Source organism: Megalops cyprinoides, chromosome 9 (genome assembly GCF_013368585.1).
Source record: "Megalops cyprinoides isolate fMegCyp1 chromosome 9, fMegCyp1.pri, whole genome shotgun sequence".
Classification (NCBI taxonomy): Eukaryota; Metazoa; Chordata; class Actinopteri; order Elopiformes; family Megalopidae; genus Megalops; species Megalops cyprinoides.
The window spans coordinates 33,846,544-33,872,964 of record NC_050591.1 but is presented as its reverse complement, the minus strand read 5'-3'; the positions used below and the strand labels follow the sequence as shown (position 1 = coordinate 33,872,964).

General features: G+C 46.7%; 1 protein-coding gene across 2 annotated transcripts; it reads right to left on the bottom strand.

Moving 5' to 3' along the window:
- Positions 1-4,909: 4,909 nt before the first annotated feature.
- LOC118783217 (autism susceptibility gene 2 protein homolog) lies at positions 4,910-14,525 on the bottom strand. 2 transcript variants are annotated; one of them, XM_036536974.1, is made up of 13 exons: positions 14,457-14,525; positions 13,657-13,916; positions 12,251-12,492; positions 10,741-10,785; positions 10,369-10,464; positions 10,005-10,076; positions 9,469-9,498; positions 8,911-8,982; positions 7,971-8,112; positions 7,570-7,650; positions 6,997-7,080; positions 6,646-6,826; positions 4,910-6,199 (listed from the first exon to the last, which is right to left on the bottom strand). In XM_036536974.1, exons 2-13 carry the CDS (start codon positions 13,748-13,750, stop codon positions 5,035-5,037), a joined length of 2,304 nt encoding a protein of 767 aa, XP_036392867.1. In that variant the 5' UTR covers positions 13,751-13,916; positions 14,457-14,525; the 3' UTR covers positions 4,910-5,034. The 2 variants fall into 2 exon arrangements, with proteins under 2 accessions (XP_036392867.1, XP_036392866.1); XM_036536973.1 differs by lacking the exon at positions 14,457-14,525 and having other exon boundaries at positions 7,971-8,109; positions 13,657-13,821.
- Between the last annotated feature and the right edge of the window lie 11,896 nt (positions 14,526-26,421).

Here is a 26,421-nt window from a genome sequence, read left to right as displayed (position 1 = left end):
GTGTATTTCTGTAATTTTGTTATTAATGTGAAGTGTTGGTACTACTGGAAACCCTGCTGTTGGAGCCGCCTGAGTGCATGTTATGGTGAAATTGATTAATTGTGTGGTCATGTTACAAGAGTCTTATAAATCAGTTCTTCTTCTCACATGACACAGTGACGTAGATGCCTCTAGACATTGTGGGTTCCATTCAGTGTTACTCTGGTCACTAGTCCCATTGCAGTTTCCTGACCATCCACAGAGACCATGAAACTGGAGACTAAGCTCTGCGTTCCCTTGGTCCACTGTACCTCTGCGCGCAGGAGGGTCCGGTTGGTTTTAGTGCTATCCGCATCGATGTGCTTGACATGCGTCTTCTGTCTTGGTCCCTGCCCTTCATGAATATTCATAGCAAGAAAACAAATCGGAATGCTTAGCCTCAACAATGGCAGAGACAGAGCTTTTAATGCTAAGCATAGAGCAGAATATCTGTTCAGGAAACATATATTATAATATCTGTGCCATTAATTTCGTCTCCTAAGAAACCAAAACCCCAGCTATGCTGAAACACCACATAATTTAATTAAATGCGTCAGAGAATGCAGGTGGGCATTGATTGCAATAACAAATACACTGACCAAAATAATCAAAAAAAAAATCATTACAATGAAACTCCCAGAATGCAACATTATATATCATTAAAATTAATACCGCTGCTATGCAAACGATTTAAAATAGCCCAGGCTGAAAATGAACCAGGGAGAATGACTGAAACGTCACCGGGTGACGCAAGAGCAAATCGCCTGCACAGTTCTGAAAGGAGCATGTGTTAAGTGAATTGAAGTGATTCAGTGAGGCATGAATAGCGGAGAAATGGGAAAGTTGATGGAGTGTGGCTGTGACGCGGTGAATAGGCGCCGCTTCTCCGCTCACCGGCGAGTGAGACGTGTTTCCGATAAACCGCGGGGCCGCGTAGGCTCCGAGCGCTTGCATAGCGGCCGCGATGTTTGCTCCTTTCCAGGCGACTGCCTTCTCCAATTTCACGAGTGAGAAAGATGCTGTTTCTAACACGCAGCTGTGTTTACGCGGCCCTTTCATGCATTCAGTGGCAGAGTGAAAAATAAAATAAAAAAAACTGTCATTTTCACTTTATGGAAAGGGGGTTCGATCAAAGGGAAGACTCCAGCTGGAGATATCTCAAATGAATTATCTTTTCGCCTGCCTGTCTGCGTCTGTCATGGGAGTAATACTGATCACATGGGAAAGTCTAAAAGATTACAAATGCAAAAATTGACATATTGAGCTGTCTATTTTCCAATGTTTGTATTTTTCATACTAGTAATTTGGCCCATGAAACGGGCATGCTTTCTCTTCAGCAGAAAGATGTTTCTGAAATTCTGATGGCGTCCCACTGCGTAGCCCCTCACAGAGAGACTGTGCTTCCAGTTGCATGCAGGGGTCTAACCCGTGCTTAGAAAACGTGTCCTGGAGTCGTGAGGTAAAAATGCATCACCTGGGGAGCTGAGAGACAGCAGCGGTGGGGGAACTGCCATCACACCCAGAGGCGAGAGCAGAGAGGCTCCGCCCGCTCACAAGATGCAGCTGCTCTCTCTCCCCACCTTCCTTTCTCTGTGAAAAAGGACTTCTTCATTGAGCGCTCGAGTGCCGGGGGTGTCCCACTGAGTGCTCTTCAGCTGCCTTATGTGCCGTATCCATCTGAGGGGCCTTAAGGACAGATATCACTCACAAAAGATCCTACCACCATACCTGTCTTTTTCCTCTCCTGCACTTAGAGGTGTATTAATAGCAACATTGGCTGAGGGGATGTTGGGAGGAAATATTACCGTTCCCTCACAGTGAGGGTCTGGTATGAAGCAGAAAGGCGTAAATTGGATTCCTCTCCCTTTGATCAGCGTGTGGCAGGAAAGGTGACATGGCCGATGTCCTTCACCATGGTAATTACACAGGTGGAGTGCCGTATTACATGGGTGTGAGGCAGATCTCACACCTGAGAAGAGTGTAGAGAGAGCTGACTGCTTCCTCTTCAAAGAGACTCCAGTTATTGAGATGTCTCTGCTCCTGCCATACTGCTAGTGAGCCAGGTGCCATTTTTCTGTAAATGTGTGGATTTATTTGGATGGAAGAAAGCTTTGTTGGCCCATTGTCTATTTGCAGTGATAAAAGCATGCATATTACGGCTGAAGCAACATAGCATACTGTAGCAAGCTGCATAAACACTCAACAGTGTGCAACTGGAAAGTATGTGGGCACTTGTAGATGTATATACAAGGAGACTTTCTGTTTGTGCCTGATGATATTTGAAAAGCTGTACAGCTGTTGATGCAGATCAATGTCTGATGTACAAGACTGGCTCTGTCATGTCAGGTATCATTTGCAGTATGGACAGCGGAAGGACCAGGAGGATCATCTGTTTGGGCTCCTCCTCTGTGGTGTTTTTCCTCATGTCTTTCCAGTATAATCCAAGTTTCCTTTAGAATGTCCAACCTAATTTATCACGGGGTACTGAAAACAGTCACTTGTCGTTGGTGGATATCACTCACTAAAAGCAGTGCTTCTGTCAATGGGGCTGTCAGACAGAAGTGGAACCACATGACTGAGCCAGAACAGAAACTTACGGTTAAGGATGACCTCAAGTAATCACCCAGATGAGATAATGGTGAGTTTTTTTTTATGCTGCCAAGTTGTTGGGTATTTTTCTGTGTCTGTGTGTGTCTGTGTCTGTGTCTGTGTGTGTGTATGTGTGTGTGTGTGTGTGCGCGCATAGGGGGAGGATTTGCAACAGTTAGCCTTATACAAAAACCCCACAATTTTTTTGCAAAATGACGAATTGTAAACTGACGAATGACGATGTGTGAATTACCCCCTTTCCGTTACACCAGTCACACAACATTCATACCAGTAGAAAAAGGCATAAATACAGCATGTAAGAGATCTACAGTGTAATGGTTGGCCAGGTCTGATGTAACAGCTGTAAGCAGAATCTGTCTGGTTGTGGAATTATAGAACAACATGTCAAAAATGACATCAAAATGAATCTCAGTATCATGGCTAATTCTGAATAATTTGAAGACTTGTAGTGTTTGCCCTTATAGTGGAAAACGGCACTCTGTTTCCCTGTGTTCAAATGTTGGACATACATGTGAATTAAAACAGGCTAAAAGTGCAGGAAGATTGACTATGGCAAGAGCAGTAAGCCACTATCAGCTCGAGTAAGCATCTCCTTCAGTTTTTCCCATGAATCAGTTTTCATTTTGAGCTTCACTGATCCACTCACATGTGTCAGCAACACAATAATAACAAATCCTTATTCTCATTAGTCTTACTCAACCAAAGGTATAGCATATGAGTCTACCGTGACTGACCTGGTTTTATCAAGGGGATAAAAAGCAGCATTCATTGAATCAATGTGGTCAAACAAGTCTTTTCAAATACCACCTGTACTGAAATAATCAAACCTATGAGAAACTGAGGATGCAAAAGCTGGGTTGATTAAAGCTTTGTGAATGATGGATGTGGATGGTTTTAGTGACACCTGCAGGTGTAACCTGGTAATGCAACAAACCAGAAGAGACATAGCACAGATCCTCACTCTGCAGGTGTTTGCTTAACAAAACAAACAAACAAAAAAAGACACCGAATGTGCAGGGATTTAAGCAGATATCAGTTCACATTTTTTAATAACATGACACAATTTGCATGACACAAGATTCAAAATAAGGAACATGCTGAAGATTCAGAGTCGCTTCTTTTTTTTTTTTTTACATGATCTGGAAAGGACCTTTTTAATTTCACACACATGATAAACAGCAAAAAGTTCTGTTAATACCGATCTCTTTGCAGTACTTATTTGCTAACACTACAGTTCCAGTGTACATTTTTCTGTTTGTTAAAAACACTGCACAACATCTCAATTCCACACAGTTTGAAGCGCACAACTAAACCTTCAGTTGACTACTAAAATAGATCTCAGCTCATAGAAACAAACTATCCACAGCCAGACTGCCTTTTTCTTTCGTGTGTAGATATTCCAGCTCTGGGTAGCTTGTTACTGTATACTCCTTTAGAAGAAATGCTTTCTGTTATCTGTGTTTTCAAGCCATATTCTCTCCAGATGAGAAAGGAGAAACATTCTGGAAAAATCTAATGAGGGGTGTGTCAGTTCTTCCCTTACTAGGGAAATATCAGAACTTGATTCCTTTTACACACAAATAGGATTGTCACCAGCATAGAAATGGATAAAGTGTTTTGCTTTTATGACACCTTTTTGGGCAGACAGTAGGAAGAGATAAGTTTATTATTTTTTTACGAAAAGCACTGAGAAATTCATTAAAAATGCTCATTTTGCTCACAAACAAAATGTTCCTTTGACCCTCTGATTTTGAAGAGAATACAGCTTTGTGGGTGAACTTCAGGGAAACATGGCTCTGAAGAAGCTTCACAGAGAAAGCTGAACAATTCATTCATTGCATAGTTGGAGGGGGTGATCTGTGAAACAATACTAACCTTGCACATTGAAAGCAAGCGGTGTCAACAAATCAAATATGCAAATAGTACATTTGTAAGGAGTCATGTACTGCAGTATGTACACTTGCACAAAGTAAAGCTTTCATTACACACTTTTGCATATTTGTACCTTGATTTTAACCTTAACAAGGAAAAGGTTTTAAATCCAGATACCAACATTTTGCCCCATTTCTAATACATTTCATTCCCTGTACCTTCCAAAATGATCTTTGCAAAGCCTTCCATTTTTGTTCTGCATACCTCCTGATCCCTCAAAAAAGTTTTCTGTACAAATAAGATAACACACACAAAAGTAAGAGCAAATCGCTTAAAAAACAGGATTTTTTTGTTTCATGTAATTATCTTTTTTTTTTTTTTTTTTTTACAAAAACACCATTCAGCTTGATTTTCTCACATATTTATACATGATACATACATGATGGCTATAATACACTCTGACCCACCCAGTGCTAAGTGCTCGTAGAGTTCAGAGTCAGGCACAGAGTCGTGGGCGTTTGTCTATAGCGGGGTTCACCGCGCCTCAATATCTTTGTGAGCATGAGAGGGGGGTCTGTCTCTAATGTCTGTCACGAGCGACGTAGTCCTTCTGGGGGACCCCGGACGCACCCCCAGCGCTGGGATCAAGGGGGGCGGTGCACTCAGGGAGGCGGTGGGCGGAGTCTTGTTGAGAATGCCGTTCTGGTGCGCAGACAAGGGGCTGACCCGAGGGAAGTGCATGCTGGGAAATCCGGGGGCCATGAGGCCGGGGTGGGGGACCTGGGGGTCGAGGGCGGCGGGGTGCATGTGGTGCAGGCGCCCGTGCTCGTAGTCCTCTCTGAGCATGTGCAGACGCTCCCGCTCCTCCAGGTGCGCCCTCTCATGCTCCCTGCGCTGCTGCTCCACTGCCAGCAGGTGGGGGTGTTGGCCCCGGTTGTAGTCGTGCGGCTCCCTGTCCCGGTATGAGCGCTCGGCCTCGTACAGCCGGGCCCCCGCCAGCCGGTGCAGCGGGTCGTTCCTTAGCAGCAGGTCTCTGGCCAAGGGGTCTCTGCGGTGCATCTCCAGGCCCCGGTAGGCGTCCCGCAGCGGGTCCCTCATGGGGTCCCAGTGGAACGGGGGGAAGGGGAACCTCTCCGCTCCTGGCAGGGGGCTGAGGCCCATGAAGGGGGTGACCACACGAGTCCTTTCCAGGCCGCCAAGCCCGTTCATGTGGTGAGCCCCGGTCACGCCCACGGGCATGGAGGACATGGAGGAGGATGGGTGGATGCCGGGCGTGGGGGTGACCCGGGGTGGGCGTTCATTGGGGCCCTCCTGCTCCTCCTTCCTCTCTTCCTTCACCTTGACCTCTCCCCCCTTCCTGGGGGGCTCGTACTCCGGCTCACCCTTCTTCTCACCCGGCTCTCGCCCCATCCTGCTGCTGGGGCGCTGCTCCACGCCCGCCCGTATATAGGGCGGCTTGTCGTCGTGGATACCGGGCCCGTTCTTCTCGCTGTGGGGGTGCTCCTTGTGCTTGGCTTCCTCGGCCTCCCTCCGGGACTCGGAGTGCTCACGCTCTCTCTCTCGCTCCTTGGCTTTGTCCCTGGGCTCTCCGGGCGGCGGCCCTCGGGGCAGCTCCGGGGGCTGCTTCTGGGCCTGGGAGCTGGCGGAGTTCACAGGAGCAGGGGACGGGTGACTCTGGTGGCGCTTCTCAAAGATGTCCCTACAGCAGCAACGACAACAAAACAAAGGTTCCACCAAAGCTTGGCTTATTGTAATACTCCTATTAACATCGACCTGCAAATCAAACTTCATTGCTTTTAGAGACTTAAGTTTTAGACAGAAACACTTTCATCCTGTCCTGGGATATGAAATGTTAAGCCGCTAAATATATAAGACTTCTGCTCTGTGCTTCATATGAGGCCCAAAGATTTCACATCATCCCTAACAAGGCCAAGAGTTATGTCCCTATTGTGTAAAATTGAACATTTTCAGCACAAATGTGCCTGAAAAATCCTACAGTTTGGGCATGTTTCTTAAGATAGCTGATTAAACACGGCATCAACCTCTGTGCCTAGAAAAATGTGCCAGTGAGAATTCACTCCTGTTCACCCTTGAGTGCAGGACGTTCCGTTTAAGCGTGACCCGGTGCAGGCCCGGTCCAGGTACCTCTCCTTGTCGTCCTTGCCCACAGAGGAGGCCCTCCTGTCGGAGGACCTGCGGTCGCTGTCCCCTGGCTTCAGCCAGGGCGGGGGGGTGGGGAAGGAGGGTGGCGTGCGGTGGAGTCTGTTCCACGGCTCCTGAGCGCTGGCGGTCGGGTTATCCTTGTTGTTGAACATGGAGTTGGGAGCTGAGGGGTAACGGAAAAAAACAACCGTTTAAAAAAAAAAAAAAAAAAAAATCCAACATCCCTGAAACAATCCCCATGAGTGACCTCAAGTTCATCTAGGATACCTAATGCTATTAGGTATTTCATTTGTAGGGCTTGTCGTCAGTTTTACTCCATGACGGGACACTCACCTAGTGCAGGGTTTCCCAGACCACCAAAAGCAGCAGAGCTCAGTGAGCCCAGACCTCCAAATGAAGCTGCTCTGTTGTATGGCTCTGCACAGGGGTGAGCAACACAGAGTATTCATCACCGCGGGAACTGCCTTCATCAGCAAGCTTCAGATGCAGTCACCGAAATAACACCTCACTGATGACCGACGTGTGGAATACGAGCTTCAGTGTTAGAGCTCAGGGTACAGAGCAACGATCTTAGCGTTAGTGTAGCGTAGTGATAAGGAGCAGGGCTCATAACCGAAAGGTTGCTGGTTCAATTCCCCGCTGGGGCACTGCCGTTGAACCCTTGGGAAAGGTACTTAATCCACAATTGCCTCGGTAAATGCCTAGCTGCATAAATGGATAATAGGTAAAAAATGTGTATGTAAATATATAAAAACATATGTCAGTCGCTATGGATAAGAGCATCTGGTAAATGAATAATGTAATGTAGTGCACACATGCTGATAGCTGACTTGACACCCCATTTAACCGTGTTATTTTAGCAGAGTTTAATCCCACAAGTGAGGCAGCCAGTGAAGCAGGGCTTACCCAGGTGCGAGGCGGGGCTGAGGAAGCTGCCGGGGTGATGAGGCGGGTGTCCAAAGGGCGTGGCAGAGGGGTGCGCAGAACCTTAAAGGGACAAGATCATACTGTGAGAATGCAGGTCTGCACAAAGACTGGGCTCCACCGTACGGATTCAACTCAAAAATTATATTCTCCACCTGCGGAGAATCCTTCAGATTCACTTAAAACATCTGAAATGGTTTCACTGGTTTTTTAAAAGTCAAAATCATTTATATAACTCGAAGTGCTTGCTGTTTGCTCTTTACAGAAGCAATAATGCAATGTTGAAAATGCAATGTATCGCTAAATAAAGTCCGCATCTGATCGGAAAGCTCTTCAGGATCTTACTCGTCGTTTCAGACCCACCTTCGGCTTTGTCAGCTTACCTGCTGTGGAGAAGAGGGTGGCGGGCCGTGCCAGATCGTGGGGGTGTGGGATCGCCCCAAAGAGGCTGGGGCCAGGGGGGCGACTGAGAAACTCGGGCTTCAGCCCGAAGTCCAGCTTGTGTGGATCTGTCTGCATCTGCTGCTAATGAACACAGAAGGGGAAAAGTGAAAAGTAGGTTCCAACGGCCCACTCAGGCAGCAGGATGGGGTCAGTAGAAACACTTGAGGCTTTGAGGCCTTCCGGCCGTAGAGATCATTTTCACTGCATAAAAAACCCACTGCAGACAAAGGTGTCGTATGCCCTGCCCTAGCCACCACTACACAATGGTTTCTTCCCCAGAGTTGCACACAATGTCAGTGTTACAACCACAGACTGGTAAATCCATTCCACAAAGCTGTTAGGTAACCTGGAAAAGTGTTTGAAAATACACGTTTCCAGGAACTCTGTCTGGCAAGTTTTTTCCTCCTTAAGAAATGGTGTACTAGTACAGCACAATACAGAACAGCAAACTCCTGCCAACTGCCAGGAAGTATTATTCAGAAGCAAGCAAGCTGGTACAACATAACTGTAAGTGCATGGGTGCCATCTAGCGAAAGAGTGTAGAGTAGCTGATTGAAAAACAACCACAAGATGGCAGTCTTTCTCTTTCAAAACCTTGAGTAACACGATCACTTTAGAATTGAATAATTTGTGGAAACTAACTGCCACTGTTGGTCTGAACAGTCAATAACAGAGAAAGAAAACTGTTTGACAAAAACAAAAACATTTTCCATTCCATTTTGCACATTTCACTGGTCACAATGAAGTAACAACAGAATTCCTTTTATATAAAACGTTAATATAAGACAGGTGGAAAGATGTAAAGGAGTGCATGTGGCCAGGTAGAGTCAGACAGATACACAGGTATAAAGGAGGGAAGCTGTGGATAAGATGACTCACCTTCACTTTCTGCTGATGGTGGTAAATCTGCCAGGCGATATGAACGTGCATCGCACACCACTTCCCCGGCTTCTGCAAAAAAAAAAAAAAGAGTCATTTCAATCACCAGTCCAGCCATCTTCATACCATCTCTTCTACAAACACTTAAAAAAAGAAATGAAGTGGCCTGCACCACCACCCTTCCATTGATATGCCGTACAAAGTAACGTAATTAAGTGTCTTTGAGCAGCATAAGCACTGCAAGGTAAACTGTCAGAGAAGAGCCATGATAGCCTTAGCAATCTGCTTTAGAACTGTTACTGCTACATGTGTTTTAAAAATTAGATATTAATCATTAACAAGCTCAAACTAGACTCACTAGCACATCCCTTCTTTCCTCTAAAGGTTTTCTCAGGTCAGAGGGTTTACGGGTTCATCTTTTACTCTTACTGAAGTGCTCATACAGTTAAAGACAGTATCACTCGACATGAGTAAGGCGGGATCATCTTTTAATGAGTTTATCTGGTGGGTCCTGAGAGCCCTCTAACTGGCTGTACCGGTAACAGAGCTGCCTCTTACCCTCAGCAAAGGCCTGAAGGGGTCTGCCAGCTGCAAGAGATTACAGATAACACACGCGTCATCCACACAGCCCGTCTGATCAACAAATCCACATGCTTTCATTTCTTAACAAATTCTGACATTAAACATCCCCTAAGCAACCCTGCAGAATGGTCACAAGCGTCTGAATTTTTCTGCTCTGTTATTCGTGCTGACGCAGCTGTAAAACGTTCTGCTTGCTTTGCAGCTAAAATGTTAAAGAAATGCAGCGTGTGACAGCGGTGTGAACAGAAACAGCGGAGCCTGACACTGTGAGAGTGTGAATAAACCAGAAGAACAGTGTAAATTAACTTGGGATAATCATTGTTTGCTGACACATTAATGACACAAATTTATGTTGAGCTATTTTGTGGCTAAAAAAAACAAGAAGTAAACTTTTAAGAAGCACTAGTGTTATCACTCCCTTCCCACTGCTGCTGATGTGTTTTCGAGCATGGCCTGGACGGGCAGAAGCAGCAGCACTAAGCGGCTGAGTTTATAGTCACAGGTATTCTTACCCTGGGGTCCTTCTGTAAGAGTGTGTGTGGAACTGCCCCTGGTCTCGACACCACATCCAGTGGATTGGAAGTCTGGAGGAAGCACAAACACATGAAGGGTTATGATACTAAATTATGGGCGATAAGGGATCCTACCAAAGCAATCTATCATGACTGTTGACAGAAGGTGGTTATTGGGCTTAAGGTGTGGCAAAGCTTCTGTTTACAGCCCAAATATTCACACGGACTTCAAGCATTCATGCCAATTCATTTTAATATGGGTCTCGACTGTGCTGAGCATCGACTCCCTTCCCCATTATTATGGCATCCTATTGTGACATCATCACACACGCCGCTGTCCAAGGCTGGAGGCTTCCCATCATACCTTGGGCTGGAAGGCTCCCTGCAGAGAACCGAAGGGCCCGGTGGGGGGGATCATGGGAGGAATTCCGGACACAGCTGGAGGGTAGGAGTGGAACAGCTGGGAAAATATTAAAGCCATATTTAAGATTAACCATGAAAGAACATCTGAAGGAAAAAAAAAAAAAAAAACAGTCTGTGACTGAACACATCACTGATGGACACTAGAGGTATGACAGACAAGGGTGTGGTCTGGTCAGGGGAGGAGAACTGTACTGTACTGTACATGAGTCACTGCTGAACCGTTAGTATCATGACTCCATCACTGCTACAATTGCTTGTGAATGGAAAAATTGCTTGGCAACAAGCTTCCAATAGATGCATTTCATTTACTTACTCCATGTCTGTAGAAGGGGTCGACTTTTGTTGGGTATTTGTCAAACTGCAAAGGAATGGGAAAAAAAAGGTAAAACATGCAGCAATCACAAATAAGAACAAACCAACATATCAGCAACAAATAACACAGAGCTAATAGGGCTCTTAGAACCATACATATGAACTATCGAAGGCTCTTATTTTTTGCCCATCCACGCTTCGTCGCAACACCGTATTCATTTTCAACGATCCCGTGAAACAACAGTCTTAACAAACGCCAGCGACAAAAGTAACCTATTACTTGAACCTATTGCAAAATATACAGAAATGAACATAAACTCCAAATTTTCCCCTGGGTTTTCTGGGAAACGCCGTGACGGTGCGGGGAGCGAAAGCCGCTGTCTGCAGCATGTTTTTGCTTCCTGCTACTTCCCTTTTCTGCTAACCCCCTGTCACCGTAGTGCAGGCTCACTGTATCCTTGCCGCAAAGCCGCCTTCTTGATGCCTATCAGGCATTATGATGCACACAGCATGTAAATAGGACTTTGCTTTGTTCTTACACGTCCCCGGGTGCCCTTACACACTTAACAGTACTTACCAAGTGACCTTAATAAGGTAATCATGTCTCTTTAAGAGGCTTAATTCCATGATTACTTTAACGAGTACAAAGTGCGCAGTTTGCGTTCGGCTTGCCTTTATCTGATAGTTTGTGGGGGGAAAAATACAGGCAGCCGAAAGATGGGAATGATTTAACTACAGTAATCTCTTCCAACTGGTTCCCACAGCAAAGCGCATTACTGATCTTCATAAAATATTACCTTGTATGCATGTAAATGTACCCATATAAAAAGATAACAGCTTGTGCCTCATAAAACATCTGTGATTAAAAAATGTAATTCAGATACAAAAAGAATGCCATATTTACAAAAGAAAAATAAACACTTTGGTCTTGATCTAAGGAAATCTGTAAAAACAGCTGAAAGCCAAAAAATCTGTAATTACTGGAAATGCTCCCAGCATGATATCACTAGGGGGGGGGGGATGAACACAACAAACTCGCAAAAATGCTCTAAAGCACAGGCGGCTTTAAAGTTTCAAACTTTACTTTCTCATAAACAGTCACTGGCAATATTGAAATAAGAATAAATACATTAGGAGAAACAAACAAGTGCAAAGGTGGAGCTACAGATGAGTGTATAAAAGCTCCCTGACTGTACACTGCAAACACAATCCAAACCTTTTTAAAAGCTTTCCTTAGAGCAGCCACTGTCACATAAAATGTTACTGCCAGTACTGGAATAAGTTCATAAGAGAGAGAGACAACTGGCAAAGATGAAAGTGACATTACATGTTAGAGAACAGTAGCTCCTATGATTAACACACTCATTCCTGTAGAACAGCCCCGCCCCGCCCAACCATGCCCCGCCCCCCGAACGCTGGGATTGGCCCAGCGCCCCCACCCTCACCCCGCCCCCGAACACTGGGATTGGCCCACCCCCCCCCCCGCCCTGTGCAGCTGTACTTATCCTTACATTTGTGGCTGGGGTACGCACCATGGGCGGTGCAGAGGTGGGCATGATGGCACTGGGCGGGATGGCGTGGGGGAAGGGGGTGAAGGTGTGCTGGTGCGTGTGCTGGTGCGTGTGCTGGTGCTGGTGCTGGTGCTGGTGGAACTCGGTGCGCAGGTACGGGGGCGGGCCCAGCGAGGCCCCTCGGTCGGCGCTCTGCGAGGCCAGGAAGCGTGTGTTCAGCTCCTGACGCAGCAGGTCTTGCTCTGCGGAAGAAACCCACGCAGCCGGCGTCAGCTCACATGTACCACAACATCACATTTAATTATATTACATTACCTTACTGCCATTCAGCAGGCACTCTTATCTAGAGTGACTTTCATTACAGGTTTCAGTTACAGGTTTTTACAATGTTATCCATTTATACAGCTGGATATTTGCTGAGGCAGTTGTGGGTTAAGTACGTTGCTCAAGGGTACAGCAAGCAGTGCCCCCGTGGGGAACAGAACCACCAACCTTTTGGTTATAAGTCCTTCACCACTATGCTAGACTGCTGCCCCAATGTGGAAAACATTCACATACCCAGAGCATACAAATCTCGTGTAACAATGAACAAAAAAGCAGATCAGATGTACAAACAGACCTGAGACGTCCTAGCCCTGCATGGTCTTCTGAACAGCAGCTAACAGTGAGATGGTAGAAGCTAAGGGGTTTACCGTTACTGTAGCCTGGGAGACCCAACAGTCAAATCCTGACACATGCTGAGAAAACAGCTACATTTATTAGCGAGAGACTGACACACCTTTCAGTCTCCAAGTGAGAGACTGTGACTCTGTGAGAGGCACACATTCAGGACAGCTCTCTGTACCCATTTAAAAAAAGCCACTCCTCTGAAGCCTGGAGGCGCAAGTCACCTCTGCTCTGGAGAGTGTGTTACATTTGTTAGCACTGCACCATTACATCTGTCAATGTGGTGTAATGTCTTTTGCGTTACACTTACATTACTGTCCTTTACATTTTTGTAATAATAATGTTAATGTATATTTATATACATGATTGTCATTTACATTATTGACAATATTCAATTACTGTCATTTAGTCATTACTGTCATTTTGCTCTCCTCCAAAGCGACTTACAAAGGTTACAATTTCACCTGTTTATACAGCTGGATATTTACTGAGGCAATTGTGGGTTAAGCACCACTCTCAAGAGTACAGCAGCAGTGCCCCGGCGGGAAATCAAACCAGCAAGATGGCAGTTCCTAGCCCTGCTCCTTACCAGCACACCTCAATGCCGCCACTGTCTTCATGCAGAGCTCCTGTATGCGGTTTACACATGCGATTGAGGGCAACCCCTCTCTGCGCTGCCCTGCCCATTGACAGCAGTGCTGAGGTCATTTACAGAAAAAGGGGGGGGGGGGGTGACGTACCTGAGTAGGCACTGCCAGCGGGGTGTCCCGGGACAGGCAGGGTGCTGGGCGTGAGCGGCGGAGGCGGGGGCAAGGACGCCGGTGGGGCGAACATATTGGGGTGGTGAGGGTGTGGCGAGGGCTGTAGGGAGGGGGAGTAGCCGTGGGGGGGCGCACCTTGGCTCGGGACGGAGAGAGGGAAGGGCGTGGTGGGCGGCTGGGGGGGTAGGTGGTGGGGTGGCGGCGGGGCCTGGAGCTTCCCTGGAGTGCTGCTTCGACTGCTGTAGTGGGCGGAGAAAGAAAAACGATCAGACCTATGGGAGCACAGCACTACCTCGGCTGTCCTATTAAGGACTACAACAAATTATTTTTTGTTACAAATTATACTGTGTACTTTGTTACTGAATAAAGTGAATAGAACTGTGCTTGAATGTTTTTTGAAAAACACTACCTAGCTCAAGAGTACCGGTCAGAAGCTTGGACACACCTGATTAAGATAATGGGGAAACATGCATTCAAAGACATTTAGATCTACAGACTTATGCTTAAATGCCTGAAATTTTTTAAATATTTTTTGGCTACTTTGAAGAATCTGAAACATACGATAGTTTTGATTTGTTGGTCATTGCATAATTCCATTTGTGTTATTTCATAGTTTGCCGTTATTCTAAAATAGTAAAAATAAAGAACACAATAAAATAGTAAAAATAAAGAATAAAAGTTCTGTCCAAACTTTTGACTGATACTGTACTTATGCTGATCCTATTACTCCTGTTACTTTCCTGCCGTGGTGGCCCCACAGACTGCTTTGCTGGACTCACCTTACACTGTTGAGGCTGAGGCTGCTGCTGTAAGCAGACAGGGGGCGCTGCAGGCTTCGGGAGGGGGGCCGGTGCTGGCCAGGCTGGCTCGGGTTGGTGGGGCGGGCGGGAGACGGGGGGTGTAGGTGGGGGTTGGGGGGAGGGGGAAGAGGAGGGCGGGGGTGGGGCGAGGGCTCAGCCTGGATCGGGGGCTGGGGTTGGGGCAGGGGGTGTGTCGAGGGGGTCCGAGAGGACTCCTGGGGCTGGGGTTGGGGAGAGGGCTGGGCAGGGGGTTGGGCCTGGGCGTGTCCTGGGGGGTGTGGCTCCGGGGCCGGGTTTCCGGGCGTGGCGGTGAAGGCCAGCAGGTGGCTGTCCCTGAAGCTGTCCTGGCTCCGTTCCTGGCTGCGCTCTAGGCCTGACACCTTGGGGACGCCCAGCCCTCTCGAGTCTTGGCTGACATTTGCGCCGAGCGCGTCCGCTCCGTTACCCGTAACTGCGGAAACGAGAGGAGAATGTTTGAGTTACGTCGCAGGGTGACAGCCGCTCCTCACGCCAGCTCACTGCACCTTTACCCCCCAGCTCTGCGGGATGCATCCACAACCACACTGCTCAACGCGTTCATTACACCTGCAATCAATGTGCTTCTCTCCTGAAGAGTGCAACTTATTCACCCCGGTGGCAGGCTTTACACTCCTACGCCAGACCTCCACGTTACTACTGTGCAATTCCACACACTCTGCAGCAGACCAAGTGAAAGCCAGCTGTGCTTTCAAGGTGCAGTCAAAGCCAGCCAAACGTACTCCAGCACACAAAGACATGAAAAAAAGAGGAGATGCATATATCATTGGAAATAATCCAGCCCCAGGCTAATAATCCAATTAGTTAATTGGGGAACTGGAAGTACCCGGCTAGGATGCTTACTGTAATTCCATTAGTGAATGCTGACATGCATAAGCACATCATAGCTTAATTAGTGACACTGCACAGGGCTGTCAAAACACTGCTTTTATTTTTAAAAGCTATTACTAAAGACATGGCATTCTACTGCACACATTCTTCGGCACAGAGTGAAGTTTGAGCTTCGGGGACCGATTCGCTGCCTTAACTTTCTATAAACTCTCACGGCAAAAAGAAAAATGAAATCTCCACGCTCTGCTGAAATTCACATGCAGATGTAGACGAACACAAACAAACCGAATGCTGTTCTGCTATTTTTATTTTCTTTCCAACCGCAAAAAAGGTTAATGATCCTGACTCTGGAGAAGAACAAAGAACATACAGACTAGACTCTGTTCCTCGTTAGGCCTTGTCAGACCTGCTGGTGAACACATGAGTATTACCGCAGGCCCCGCAGCTCAGAATCTGCGTTTGAGCACCGGCGCTCCCGGGAATGGGCTGGTGCATACAGCCCGCAATTAACTGCTTTTTTTACAGCCTCCCACACACGCCGCTAAGCAGCTAAACCTCCTGTGTGCAGGGCTCTCTGTTGGGCTAATTCCCCCGCACACCATGCAGCGGCAGTGAAAGTGCCTTTGGGCGCGCTATAATGGGTCGCCGAGCCTGGCAGAGCACAGACCCTAGCTTTGCTGAACCCGTGGGGGTACACCTGAGCCGCCCCCCCCCCCAGCCCAAAGAGGAACCCCTGACAGAAACAGATCCATCTCCCCAGATCCCAAATTCTGCTTTGACAGATATGATCGGCATCAGCATGTCCCAGTCGCAACAGCCTGAACGTCCATTGAAGACCTGGAGCTGGTGTCTGCTGTGCAGAATACCTTTGGCATGAAACAACCAGCCCAAACAGAGGTGCAGCTGTCATTGGTTAGTTCATGTAAAAAGAAAAAAAATAAATAAACAGCCAAAGCTGCTCTGCTCAAATGACAAAACAGCTATGGTGTTCGATACTGAAAGAAAACTGGAGTTAAATGAGACTACAGCTTGTTTCCATTTCAGCACATTAAAATGCTTTGCCTTGAGCAGCAACTTCATTGGCTTCATGTTTTATTTTGATTTTTTCCCTCCCCTGAGTAGCTCCAGTTTCTCTCTCAGTTAAATCTGCATTTCCCACAAAGACAATTTCATCTCACTGCAGACATAAAGAGGGCCCATCTTTCCGCCTTTTGTATTCACTCCAAAAAACAAAATGCTTATTAGATGGAAAAGGCTTTTATACACTTGGCATGGTCCCCGCAGTTATACTAATGCAGGTACTGAATTAAATCTGTTCTTCCCCTAATAAGGACTCTAGGGTGTGAGACATGAAAAAAAAACCATGTAATTCACAACCCTGGAGTGTAAATTTATCGGTCTTCTTGATGTCAGAAAGCAAATAAATGTAGCCCTATGGAACTCTGGGAACTGAACGCTGTGTTCCTCCTACTGTGGTACAGTCATGCTAGCAGCCTTCAGAGGAAAGCAGCTACACAGATACCAGGATGTGTGGGAGGGCATTACGGAGTCAGGTACACAGGTGAGGGTCACCGAGTTCGTCCTAAGAGACCCAATCACAAGCCTTATCCCAGGGGGAGTGAGGGCAGGTGTCCTTATCTGGAGGTTGGAGGGTGGCGGGGGTGGTGGGGGTGTCGGGGTCAATACCATTCAACACTAACAAGGTATCAGAACCTCTAATGTGTCATGGTGACAAAACAGGAAATGACCCCTGGGGGCTGACGGGAGAGGCCGGGACTGTGTGGCCGGTGAGAACGCAGTGTTAGGCCGAGCAGGGCTCTGCTAATCAGCAGGGGAACAGGTTGGCTTTGTGGGCACGCAGGGCTACTTGCAATAAGCAGATTATTAAGCCTATTAGTTGCTAAATAAACTCCATAAATGGAGCTCTTGATACGTGACCAACGAGTGAATGGATTTATTCATTAACTACAGTCATTACTGTGGAGAAGCTGCACTTTGCTGCTTCTATAGTCCTCCTGTTTCATAAAATTGCAGCTCCGCGTACATCTTCATCTGAGCCAAACTGAATCTACTGAAATTACTAATGCACACAGTCCCTCAGTCTCGTATACAGTGATGTGCGTTTATAATACACTGTTTTCTCCCCAAGGCCTGCCGATCACCAGAAGGCAGGTTTGCCATAAGCCTTGAGGCAAATCGACGGATTCCCTTCGCACACAGTAATCCCTCCGTTCTGCATCCACTGACATTCACAGGTTCCCAAGAAACAGCACTCGCTAATACACCTCCACACGTTCAGAGGAATAAAAAAAACAAACCCTTTTCAGCAACTTGGGGCGGCTCTACGGTCTCCAGCCAAACTGTGCAGGCAGACAGAAAAAGCCGCTTCGCAAGCACATCTCTTCCTCTTTTCTCATGTCAGCTGATGAGAATGAAAGTGAAAGAGGGGTGTCCCCGGTGTCAGGACCTCAGGTCCGAGGCTGTCCTCCCTTTCTCCCTGCTCCAGAATGCTGAGTGAATCTTCCTCTGACACTGACAGTATTATCAGGGCCTGATGGGTTCTCTGTGCTGCTCTAAGCTGTCTGCTGTCGGAGCTCAGGCCAGAGAGGGGACCCGTGCCACTGTGAATACTGCTCCCTCAGCCTGACACACCACTGATCAGACACACACTAATCAAAGAGTTTCACTTCATATGCTGTGCACATAACTTATACCATATCCTGGGCACTACAATCTCCCTTGTTGCTTGCAGGGAGAGTTAACAGTTTCAAAAAAAAGTCAAACTTCTCAGGGAGACAGACAGACGTACTCTGTCTCCACCTCAAAGGGTCAACCTCATGTAACACGCCTGATGGTGCTGAAACCTGCAGGGAAATATGGGACCCATTCTCATCTCTTTACCTGCAGCACAGCTAATGCCATACCCTCTACTACTCCATTTAAATGCCACTGTGATGATACTACATCTGCACACTTACATTAACCAACTCTCACCATCACCATGGTTACCCAACACATGACCTCCCTCTGCCCTGAGTGCCCTGCTTGCCTCTCGTTTCTCCAGTGTTCATCTCCCATCTCTTTCCTTCTACTTTCCCTAAATTTGACTCTTCCCCTTTGTTTTGAATTACATGTCTGTATAAACGTGGTATAGCCTACGTATGATATATAAATACACGTTTTTTTGTAAAAACGATATTAAAGAATAAACACGTTCAATAATTAATGTGTAGTGCGCTGCAAGGACTGTTTACTTTACTGCTGCTCACGTTGCCACTTCCAACAAAGACGAGCACCACACTGTACAAAGACTGGATCAGAGGCTGGGTGCTGTGTTAGAAAGCAGTCATCTTCGCACTGCAGCGTACAGCTTCCCTGAAGGACATGCAGATACCGCCTCTGCGTGCTGTTGCTCTGACTGCACCGCATCGGGTGAGAAACAACGCTGAGAAACAACCTGTCCGGGACTGTCGAAAAACGAGCGGGAGCCCAGACACAACCTGCCACAGATCTGCCAACAGCACAGCGGCTCCGGTGCGAGAGCTCAGAGGAAACAAGTGTTTAAGACCGCAGTGTACTCAGCTCCGCGGGAAAACAAACTCACCGCAGGCAGCGGCTGACAATGAGCAACACAGATGTTAGTCACAGCTTGAGCTGAAGCAGCACTTCACAAGCAAGGTTGGTTAACAACAAGAGGGGAATCCTTGCCTGTTTCAACATGGAGATCCCTTAAGCTCTCCTCTACCTCATATCCCACAATGCATTGCTTCACTAATAAATATTCGTTAGCAAATTCCCATAGGGAAATGTTTGGTTGTGCCACACCTGTACTCACATACACCACCATCTCAAACCAAGACTAAGACTGTAAGTTTAAAGGATGTGAAAAGTAAGCTCAGTAAGTCGCTCTGGATATGGAGAGGTCACACTGTGAAAAATAGCTATCATAACAGTAAGTCTTTAAATCACACTCCTCAGCACCATGTTGCACAATGATGTTGGGCCAGTGATTGGCAGAGGTGTTCACTATGACACTATGTCACGTTTCTCAACTGACTTCCTACGGCAGACAATGGAGATTTTCCTTTTGTATTATCAAACAGTCTCTGTAACAGTTACCTTTGGATGATGTAAGCTTCTGGTCATGGCTGGAAATTCCCATTCTCCCACCAGATCCATGAAAATATATTTAATTTCACTCAAACTGCATTGACCCTTTTTACTTTCGAAAAGGCCGTATGGGGTATGCAATCACGGAATAGGATTAATTTTGTCTAGACATGACAATATAATTTTTTTCCCCCCCTCACACAAGAGTCTGCCTTCAATTACACAGTCAAACAATGGCTGTGTTGTTCCAGACATTTGTCGGTTTGAGCAAACATCAACCGTAATGAGAATTTACAGGGGGTGAAAGAGAGAGGCTGAACACAGCTCCTCTGCCACCAAACGCAATGTGCCTTCCACAATGATTATTTCAGAAACAACAGGGGATTAGGGCTGCTCTGACAATATTTAATAAAACTTGAAGTTTCAGACCAAATTAAAATCAGACAGAGAGAGAGAGAGAGTTACATAAGGGCTGGAACCCATTTTCATTTACGAAGGAAACAATTAGCATTTGCATTTTCAATTTTTGGACACTAACCTTTGGCATTCCGAAAAAACAGCGTAGACAGGCCTGTCATTCCGTTTGCGCCCGAGGCGCTGGAATCCTGTCCCAGCATTTGGTGACATTTTATTAAAATCTACTGTTTGTTTGAAGCTGGTGGTTTATTTGTGGGCAGAAACACTCTCCCCTCATGACATATTACAACAAGTGTCACACATCTCTCTCTGTCTAGAGGGAAAAACAGTGTGTGGAGCTACGCCTCCACATTAACCCCTACCCCCAAACACCTGCTACTTGTATTACTTGCCATTTATTTTACTTGTAGAATTGCAATGTATTTTGGATTCTGAGACTTACTGACTGTGATGCATGGTAGTATACTTGGCTTCCTTTGTATAGTCAGGTTGCGCAAGTTAACTTGTTGTAGAGCTTGAATAGTGTTATGCTCACACTCACTGGTCTGGGAGTGTTGTTAGCCTGCTCTGACACTGTTGCTCACTAAACTTGGATGGATGGATGGATGGATGGATGGATGGATACACTTCTGTTCTTTTGAGCTGGAAGTCGCTCTGGATAAGAGCATCTGCTAAATGAATGTAATGTAATGTAACATAATGTAATGCAATGAAATGTAATGTCTCTCTGGTTAAAAAGTTTGCTTTCTCTCTCAGACAGCGGTGAGTACTCTGGCTCTGCAGTGACACCAGCTCTCCCATCCCTCCCATTAGCCAGTAAGACCTCCTCCTCCTCCTCCTCCTCCTCCTCCTCCTCCTCCTCCACCTGCAGCAGAGCTCTGCTCCTCTCCCAGCCTGGGGAGCGGGTGAAAACGCCTCCCTGCTCTCAGCACTCTTCGGCGGCTGGGGACGGCGCACACGCCACCGCAGCCAGGACGTCCCGGGCCAGGCGGGGGCCTCTGGGCCGGAGGGACCCAGGCAGTAATGAACGATCCCAGAGCGCCGGGCAGGATCGCTCAGGCTTCCTGCCCCTACAGCAAATCACTGTGAGAGGCATGTGCTTACAGAGAGGCATCTTAGTGACTTCCCCAGGCGTTACTGATCAGACCTCCGCAGCCCGTCTGCCATGCTCCGATGATTAACAGTTTTAACTGTTACTAAGCAATGATTTTTACCTCCAGCCATCTAAAACCTAAAACATTTCATCACATGGAGGTTTCACTTAAACAGCACCAGCAGTGCTGGGGGGCCCACGGGTGGTATTTCGTTGTTGACCTCTTCCCCTCGGTTGTGTGAGGACACACTGGATCCAAACATTCCGCTTTGTGAGAAATATTTGTCGAGTTTAAACGTAACTGAATCCATGGCCTGGCCTGTGGCACTGAAAAACGGGCCTGGTTTCACTCTTGTGGGATTATTAAGTTTACAGGCCGCAAACAGCCAGTAAAATGAATGTGTCCTCTACCCCTCCCTCTCTCAAACAGGTCAGAGTGTGTATTTATTTTCATTAGTCCCTGAATGACCACTAAACCAGGGAGGCACTGTTCAGGGGCTAAAAGTAGAGGCAGACCCCCCCTGCTGTGCCCCTTCACCATTGACCAGAAAGCATAACGTCACTGCTCTGGAAGAGACTCAATTACTGAGTGAGTGAGTGAGTGAGTGAGTGTGTGGGTCATCAGTGAGTGAGTGAGTGAGTGAGTGAGTCAGTCAGTCAGTCAGCCAGCCAGTAGGTCACTGACCATGTGAGTGACATGACCACCTCCAGGACTGCTTCCTCACAGCCAGTAAAGCCCGTGTCAGTGTGGCAGCTGTTGCTGATGTGTTGCACCGTGACAGTGCTGTTAGATTGCCCCACCGAAGTGCCTGTTATCTCTGCTTTCATGGAAGAACTACAGCCCCGTCATCACAGCACACACAGCCACCCAATGCAAAGCAGTCGGGCTGAGGTAACTGCACAAACTGCAGCTCGATATCACACAGCCTGCTTGGAGACACGAGTTTAAACCCAGAGAGATTCACCTACAGGTGGCCAATGAGCCGCCATCCCTTCTCAAAAGCCAGTCGAAACAGAAGGCATTTAGGAGGGCTACAACATTTTACAGCTCAAAAACCACAAAGAAAGACAACACGAAAACACCAGCCTTGCTAACGGGTAGCTATGTGCATTTTTTTTTTTTTTTTACAAACGTGTCATTTCTTCCGTTGTTTTTACATTTTCTGTCCATCGGTAACAACAGCCGCCACCGTGAAAAGCACATATATCCACTCCATAACACAGTTATGAAAGACATAAACCCCTTTACAGTAGTTCAAAGCCTTACCTTTTCAAGCTTCACTAAATCCTTGACTCCTTATGTTTTTTGGCTTGTGTTGCTTTGGATAGAGGTGTCTGCCAAATGAATAAATGCAAATGCAAATGTAAATGTAAATCCTCCCGGCCACTCCCAAGTCTGCGACAACCTGCATGTGCAGAACAGCCCAGGCCAGGGCCTCGGAATAGCAACACCACAGATGACGCAACCGAAACATGCCGAGACACAGTGACGGCGTTCCTCTTTAGTGGGGGGGGGGGGCTGAAGACCACCAACAGGCAGAGTCACTATGCGCTCAGGTTTTCATGAATCAGCAGGACCCAGGGGGGGGTGCCTGTTCCTCAAGAGTGAAAGCTGTGCTTACCATTTAGGACACAAACTTTCATATATATATATACACACACACACACATATATATATGAATATATATTCCCAGAGGAGTTAAGCTTTGCCTCTGGTTCTAGCAACTCCGCAAAAAGGTTGCGTAAATCTAGACCTGATAGTTCATATGTCATACTTTACCGAGAGATCCAGAAATACACTGCAGATAGACTCCTGCACGGCAGAAAGAATGTCTTCCCCTCAACATGCCTACAGCGTTTCAGCTCCAATTCACAGAATGACAGCGGAAGTCATTAGAGCTTACTTAAAAATTTAGACTAAAAGCAGACAATCTCACCAATGCTTTCACACTGACCGATAGCTTCCCCTATGTCTATGAGAGTCAGGCATGCTTGAAACAGCAGATAGCTAATACTCTGCATAAAAGATACAAATACTTCAAAAGAAAAATGCTTGCAGTTTTAGGTACAAAGTCATGTGGTTCTTTCAACCTATGGCTCTTTCAGTACTGATTTTTTCCACCAAGGTGCTCTTGTAAGAAAGAATGTGTTGCCTTGATAAGACAGAAAGCAGGGAGTGAACCAGCATAGCGTACTTCCTCTAATTGTGTTCTTCTTTATCACACCTTAAGAGAAATGATCTTATTAAATAAAAACTAGTGTTGCACATGATCTGAGGACGCACACACTGACATTTTACTTAATGTATGGAATGAACGACTAAAAATCTTAAGGGATATTACATAAATGATTCAAATTCTCACATTCACCAGAGAGTACTGACTGAAATCAAAATCACACAGCCCCTATCATGAGTACTTCATATACCATCTGCAATCAGTACAGAACTAAACTTGAACATTGAACATCCTGTTGCATAGTACACTAAACACCATATAGCCCTTTATGTTACGTGACACTCCTCTGACGCAAACATAATGTTCAGTTTTACAGACAAAGCAAACCGGTTGTTGCTTCAGAACACCACATTCCACTTAATACCCTCACAGACCTTCAACAGACTGACTCACAGGTCAGCAGCAATTGCGTCAGTCCACACTGTGATTTCAGGCTTAGCATATAACAGGAGCTGTCAGTGCTAATGTCAGGGGCTAACGTGTCTTCGTGGGTCAGCTTCCAGCTCACCTTCCCAGGCGGTATTTTTTCCTGTCATTCATCAACCCATTAATGCCATAACCCTCCCCTGTGCGCTGAATGCAGTGGCCTAATCCCCGCATTCTCACAAAGGCAAGATTAGCTGCCGGTTTAAATACCCTTGTTCCTTAAATTCCGTCCTTGTCACAGCGCCAGGGAAAGCTCTTAATCTCATGAAAGAGCAGTTGGAGGGAGCTTTGTCTGAACACAATGGGAAGACGCGGGTGAATCAGAAACGCTAAACTCACAGCCTCACAGAGAGAGAGAGACTTCAGGTAATCTTCCAATCAGAAATATCGGTATTCTCTGTCTTCTCTGCCTTAAGCCTCCTTTACTCCTGTGCTCAGAGTCAGCAGGCAACAACCCCTTAATCAGCATTAGGGCCCCCCCCAGCTGCGAGCAGCCCTGATTGAGCCAACAGAGGGAAAACAGTTGGGCCAAGGACTCCCAGCACACAAACAGCGTCTTTACACACCCGCAGATTCTCACACCGCGGGCGGAGAGAGCCGAAACGCCAGACACCCGCGTCTATCCAGCGCGCCGTTAGCAGAGCGTACCTGCTCGCTCACGGGCGTAATGCACTCCACACTGCGCGGCACGGGGAAGACCGGAGACATAATAAATTCCACACAGCACGGCGCTGACGGCGGAGCAGGCGTAATAAATTCCACACTGTGTCAAGCGGAGAGAATGGAATGACAGAAATATTAACTCCTGAGCGTGACTTGTTTTGACTATAAGCATTTTGGAACAGGGGGCGTCAGTTCTCTCCATAGGAGGCTCATAAATATCAGGAAGTTTGGGGTAATTCCTAACGCACACGGTATGATTACAGCCCCCCAGGTTTAGATCTTTCATTTGCCTTTTGCAAATTCGCCACAAGCTTGCCACAAGGCTTAATGAAATTTGGCACATACGTGCTGAATTTGTACCTCAGCTTAATACCTCAGATCACACAGTGTGCCAGGTCCTTGCAGCAATGATCATTGCTTTTTTTGTGCTTTTTAAGAGTTACAAATGGACATCAGCCAGCGTTTACATTTTTGAATGTTCTTGTTCCATGTTGGGCTCCACAAACTGTGAGGGGCTCCTAACAAGCAGTGGAACACAGCTACTCAATAACATCATGTGCCAACAAAAATAATCTGTTTTCTAAAAAGCTGTTAACCTGTAGAAAAACAAGTAAACAATTAAAACAAAAAAAAAGTATCAAGACAGCCATGGAGTAAGAAAGATACAAGATAAAAGGTAAAAGTACCAAGCTGACCGTTCTGGAAAGAATCACAAGATTACTAATTTATTGAGCAGTGGCTGGAGCATTATGGTTTACTGAATCCATCAGCTGCTGCTACAAATAACAGAAGCACAATAAAAGGAGAGAAATATCCAGGCATGTTGGTGATTCAGTACGACGGGTCTGCCCCGACGGGATTCTGCAATAGCCCACTCACACCACATCAGATTCACTCTTAGTACACTGTAAGAACTGTAACATGTTCACTAGGATTAATGAGGAGTTTAAGGTACACAAGAACCAAAACACGTAGGCAGGTATCAAAGCACGTCAGTTATCAAACTAAATGATGCAAACCTGATGATCAATGTAATCCTACCAGGTATTCAATAAGTCCAATTTCCATTCCATTTCTTATTCCAATAAATCAACCACTGTTGAATCAGCAAGGTCCTTATAGACAATTATACTGTGGGTACTGTGTTTGGTTTTGGAACACAATAACATGAGTCAGAGGAAATAAAGCAAGAGATGGCACAGCAAATAGAAAATACACCAAAAACATGTACAAAAGATGTTTTCATGCCAGATTCCTCATTATTGCACTTCTGGGCAATAGTGTACTCAGTATTTGCTTCCAGTGCGACTCTCTCTGGAACAGTACTTGGTCATTAACTCCATGGAGATACAAAACCCTTTCAGTTCCTATTGTATGTATTTAAGTGAGGCAACATGTCCAGGATGTAAAAAGTGCTCAGTCACATTTAAGTGAGCTAAATCAACCGGTAACTTTATAACATGTGCCTTAACTTTAAAACATATTCACCCACACAACTCTGCTGTTTCAACAACACAACCGCTTCAGAAAGGCCTCTTAAAAGGATAACACATGGGTAGAAGTATCAACAGAGACAGCAAATATTCATAATCACTTTTTGGTAACAGCAAACTTCCTGTTTTAACCTTTAAAGCACGGCTAAAGCAGTCGCCTCACGTGCACGGGCTGACACATACCGGTCTGGGGCTCCACCTGCCAGCGCGAATGTCCACTCCGGCTGCCATATGTCACCCGTCCAGAATTTACAGCCAGCGACGGTGCCTCCCTCACTAAGCAGCAGCGGTCCCACGCCTCACCCGGCGCTCCGCACGGACCAAACCCACACGGTTCTGAAAGGGGGTCCGATCCCAGTGCAGCAAACTCCTCACACGCCCAAATGAGCTCAGCAAGCTTCACTGTCTGCGCTGAGCTCCACTTGCCCGCCCCGCTCTGTCAGGTGACAGGCATCCTAACTGAAGCTTCACTTGCACCTCTTCCCCCTCCTCCTCCCCCTCAAAACGCCCTCCCTCTCTCTCCCTCTCTCTCCCTCCCTCTCCTTGTTTGTCTCTCTCATCTGTTACCTTTCGCCTGTGCGTGCATTCGACTCGCAGCCATCAGCCGGGTGGCAGCTCAGGTCGGCGCATTGACACCG

Coding starts and splice junctions, on each gene's coding strand:
- LOC118783217 (XM_036536974.1), bottom strand. CDS start 13,750: ATGTTCGCCCCACCGGCGTCCTTGCCCCCGCCTCCGCCGCTCACGCCC. Junction 10,786..12,250: donor TGCGTACCCCAGCCACAAAT/GTAAGGATAAGT, acceptor ATTCCTTTGCAG/TTTGACAAATACCCAACAAA. Junction 9,499..10,004: donor TCTTACAGAAGGACCCCAGG/GTAAGAATACCT, acceptor AATCTCTTGCAG/CTGGCAGACCCCTTCAGGCC.